The sequence below is a fragment of the Python bivittatus genome, unplaced genomic scaffold (assembly GCF_059951505.1).
Source record: "Python bivittatus isolate LINGU-HERP-01145 unplaced genomic scaffold, Pbiv_v1 ctg000440_np1212, whole genome shotgun sequence".
NCBI classification, from domain to species: Eukaryota; Metazoa; Chordata; class Lepidosauria; order Squamata; family Pythonidae; genus Python; species Python bivittatus.
In genome coordinates this window covers 9,219,048-9,223,858 of record NW_028277063.1, presented here as the reverse complement: position 1 = coordinate 9,223,858, position 4,811 = coordinate 9,219,048, and the positions used below count along the sequence as shown (strand labels likewise).

Below are 4,811 nucleotides of genomic sequence, written 5' to 3'. Positions count from 1 at the left end.
TCTGCGTCAGATATATTTAGTTATTTAAATTTATTATAGCCACCCAACTCTGATGGACTTTGACCTAAAAGTAAAACTAAAAAAAAAAAAAATCCACGAAGAGAGATAAAAATTTAGTTTTCATTTAAAAATGAACAGTAGTTAATGTTCTCTCTCTGATTATTTGGTATATATTTCCTTTCAGCTTGCTTATGGAACATTTACACCAGTATATGGTAGCAAAACTTTTTTTCCATTCTTGTACCAAATGGTCCCAAATGAAGTCCATCAATACATTGGGGTTATCCGATTACTTCAGCATTTTGGATGGACATGGATTGGGCTCTTGGCTGTGGATGATGATTATGGGGATATGTTTTTGCAGAAAATTGTACCGCTGCTTTCCCAAAACAACATTTGTTATGCTTTCATACTCAGAACACCCCAGAGGACATATCTGGATGATTATATACAGTTGATTTTAATGGAGTTAAGATATGATCAACTTTTTCTGGATCAAAAAGTTCATGTATGCTTTGTATATGGAGCCTATCCATCACTGCAAAATCTGAGAGTGATCATCATTGCAGCATCTTTGAGTTTATTGCCACCTTTGGGTAAAGTGTGGATTGTTACATCTCATTGGAATTTTGAATCACTGTCCATGCAGAGACTTTGGGATATTCAGAGTCTCCATGGTGCCCTATCATTCACAGCTCACTCAAAAGAACCAGCTGGATTCCAAGAATTTGTTCACACTGTAAGGCCATCCTGGGCAAAAGAAGACAATTTCATTCAGAATTTTTAGGAGCAGGCATTTGACTGCCCATTACACATTTCCAGTGTAAATGAAGATAACCAATTATTGTGCACCGGGGATGAGAAATTAGAGAGCCTGCCTAGTACATTTTTTGAAATGAACATGAGTGGTCATAGCTACAACATCTACAATGCTGTCCATATTGTGGCACGTTCCTTGCAGGCTTTATACATGTCCAGACCCAGGAGTAGAAGATTTCTAGGAGCAGAGAGGTTGGCATTTCATAATGTAAAACCATGGCAGGTACTTAATATATCCACAACAATAGCAACAGCAACCATAGAAAGGCAATTGGTATATCATAATGTAAAATCATGGCAGGCACTGTTGCTTTCGATAAGAGGTGTCCTTTTATATATTAATTTATTCTCACATCCAAAAGGAGTAGGAAATATGCCTAGATATACACTGATGTTGTAGAAGTGGAAGACATTAGCATATGAAGCCTTACTGATGTGATATTGGGGAGACCTAGGAGGCAAAATGAGTAAAAATAAATCTTCCAAACTTCACTTTGGCCTAAAACTTAGATTGGATCACATCCATGTCACTGAAGATTGCTAGCATGGCAAATAATTTCAGTCTCATTATCTTGGGTGTCACAAAAATTGGGATGAAGGCTAAGCCATAAACTGGAGATTATTCAATCCTGGCTTAAACTAATCTTTGTGGGACAATTTCCCTTCTGTTCCTGAACATTCTTGTACCAGATTCTTTGGCTTGACGCATTTTGTCAATGCTATAGGATATACGCTGCATGGTTTGTACAGGTTGAGCTTGAAACAGAAAAGTGGGGAGGTTAACATTTTGGCTATAATGCTGTTATAAATGTATTCATTAATAAAGAGGAGACCATGTGATTTGTTTGAAGAAGATATTTGCATTGCCTTGAGTAACTGAGTAACCAACTACTCAGTGGTCTCTTATTGGCTCCTCATAGCTTCTCCAAGTTTTCCAAATGCTAGAGTAGTGGCAGTCCAACCTAGCATCTTTCATCATTTGCAAAAACAAGTAAAGTTTGGGTTTTCACAGTCCTAGAAAAGTCTGAGGAGAGGTTACAAAACGAAGCATGGAGAATTACAATGGCTGTCCCTTTTCTCTCTTAGAATTGAAGGGTCCACTTTGCTTTGTGAGGAAGCTTTGAGGGGGTCCTTGCTTCAACCTTTGTTGAAGGAAATCTGCTTTTTAAAAATTTGGACAGCATAATACCTACTTTCAGTGTTTTGAAAGAAAGGGTTCACATGCAATGCTAAGGTACAGTGAAACCTCCACTTTAAGTTTGTAGGGATAATATCCTTCCAAAACATGTTCATTTATTCAATGGGAATTACCTGAAAAGGAGAGATTGTAATTTTGGAACATGCGGCCATTTTGTCTATTATACCTCAAAATCCCAGCTGTATTTCTCAAAGCAGATTGTTTCTGTTTGAAATAGTTTTGTTCACTGGATCTCATTTCAAGATCTCACTATCCTTTTCTTGCATCTTCTTCTTCTTCTTCTTCTTCTTCTTCTTCTTCTTCTTCTTCTTCTTCTTCTTCTTCTTCTTCTTCTTCTTCTTCTTCTTCTTCTTCTTCTTCTTCTTCTTTACCTAGTTTCATCATTTCTTAAAGAACATGTTATTCAACAACAGTATGGGGGACACTATTAGTTTTGATGAAAACAGAGAATCAATTACGGGTTTTGACGTTATCAACTGGGTGACTTTCTCCAATAATTCCTTCGCTCGTGTCAAGGTTGGAACATTGGAACCTCAGGCTTCACCAGGCAGAGAATTAACTCTCAACGACCATCAAATTGTATGGCACAGAAGCTTTAACCAGGTGAGAAGAAGCTGCAGTGTCTAAGCTAAAACAAAGGCAACATGTCTTTTGAAACAATTCCCAAATTCTGGACAGTGATTGAAAAAGTCTAAATTTTGATGTTTAAAGTTCTTGAGCCTCCATGTGCTGAAGTGTAATATTCCATTTTATACAGTATATTCTACTATGCATTAATAAGACTTTATCCAGGGCAGATTAAAAGACATACTTTCAACTATATATCTATATCTATATCTCTCTCTCTCTCTATCTCTCTATATATATCAGTGAGGGCCAATCAAAATAGAGTCAGATTTTGTAAAAGCATGAGTTTCTGCCATTCTTAAGGTCTAGGTAGTAAAATTTCAACAGCCCTTAAGGCTGCCTATTTTCAGGGGCATGGGAAATGTATAAGGATTACTTCGATAATATTGCTCAACCCATCCCAATTCCCTCCCCTCAACAATATATGGCATATTATTTCCCTGTTGTTGTTGTTTTTCCATTTCTGTTTCTGTTTAGGTGCTGCCACTCTCTGTGTGCAATGACCACTGCAATCCAGGTTACAGCAGAAAAAAGAAAGAAGGAGAGAAATTTTGCTGCTATGATTGTGTGCGATGTCCAGAAGGGCAGATTTCTGACAAAATAGGTAGGAGAAAGATAGTAGTCAGTTTGGCTAACTGACCAGAAAAAATTCAGCCCAGTGTTCTTATTTATTTAACTACAACAAGATAAACAATAGCAAAAATAATTGTAGTCTGATTAAATTAATGAATGATTGATCTCAGGTGTCAATGTAATATATGAGATAGCTACATCTTTATGCATTAAAGAAAAAGGAGAATCTCTATCCCGTTTTCATCAAATATCTAAAATGGACCAAAATTGCTCAGATACCATACATTTTGAAAGAAGTTTTGATATATTGAAAGAGTTCTCTTTTTTCAGATATGGATGCCTGCATGAAATGTCCGGAAGATCAGTATCCCAACAAGATTCACAGTCAATGTATTCCCAAAGTATGGATCTATCTCTCTTATGAAGAACCTTTAGGAATCCTTTTTATTATACTGGCTCTTTTTTTCTCTGTGCTTACAACCTTTGTGCTTGGAATCTTTTGGATGTATCGAGAGACTCCTATAGTCCGAGCCAACAACAGGAGCCTCACTGGTATCCTCCTCTTCTCCCTTCTACTCTGCTTCCTCTGCTCCTTCCTCTTTATCGGAAGACCTGAAAAGATGACCTGCCTTCTCCGGCAAACAACTTTTGGCATTATCTTCTCAGGGGCCCTTTCTTCTGTATTGGCAAAAACCATGACTGTGATTTTGGCCTTCATGGCAACCAAACCAGGCTCTGGAATGAGGAAATGGGTAGGGAAGGGATTGGCCAATTCTATTGTCCTTTTGGGTTCCTTCATCCAGGTGGGAATTTGCATAGTGTGGCTGAGTACCTCTCCTCCTTTCCCAGATGCAGACCTGCACTCACTGAAGGGGGAAATCATAATGGAATGCAATAAGGGCTCAGTGATCATGCTTTACTGTGTCCTGGGTTACATGGGTTTCCTAGCTAGTGTCAGCTTTAACGTGGCTTTCCAAGCCAGGAAGTTGCCCAACAGTTTCAACGAGGCCAAGTTTATCACTTTCAGCATGTTGGTCTTTTGCAGTGTTTGGCTGTCCTTTGTTCCAACCTACCTGAGCACCAAAGGAAAATCCATGGTAGCTGTGGAGATCTTTTCCATCTTATCCTCCAGTGCTGGCTTATTGGGATGTATATTTTCCCCCAAATGCTATATCATTTTATTGAGGCCTGAAATGAACAAGAAGGAACATTTAATAAGGAAAGAAAAGTGACTCTCTTTTTGTATTCATATATAATGAAACATATTTCGATTATTTCTGAAGTATTTTTTTAATTTCTTTCTTTGTATATTAAAATATGTGTTAAAATATTTCTTTGAATATTAATCTTCCTTGAAGAAATTTGAAAAAAACTCAGTGACCTTAATTTAAGTCCATCCATACACAAAGCACTGTATGGAGAAAAGAAGTCCTTAAAAGGGGATGCTTTTCAACATCAAAGAATGGATGGCCTGGTTGCACAATAATATGCAAATATTGAAATAAAGGCTTTTGCAGAAGATATGAAAAATGAGTAAGAAAGAAGAAGAATGAATTTGATCAACAATGTCTAAATTTTAATGGTAGATTCTAGA

The 4,811-nt window shown here is 37.3% G+C and overlaps 1 protein-coding gene across 1 annotated transcript; it reads left to right on the top strand.

Moving 5' to 3' along the window:
* The first annotated feature begins 232 nt into the window (after window positions 1-232).
* LOC148215789 (vomeronasal type-2 receptor 26-like) lies at window positions 233-4,449 on the top strand. Its single transcript, XM_088142789.1, has 4 exons — window positions 233-1,042; window positions 2,393-2,620; window positions 3,122-3,248; window positions 3,548-4,449. The coding sequence occupies exons 1-4, from the start codon at window positions 896-898 to the stop codon at window positions 4,447-4,449; spliced, it is 1,404 nt and encodes a 467-aa protein (XP_087998915.1). The 5' UTR covers window positions 233-895.
* The last annotated feature ends 362 nt before the right edge of the window (window positions 4,450-4,811 follow it).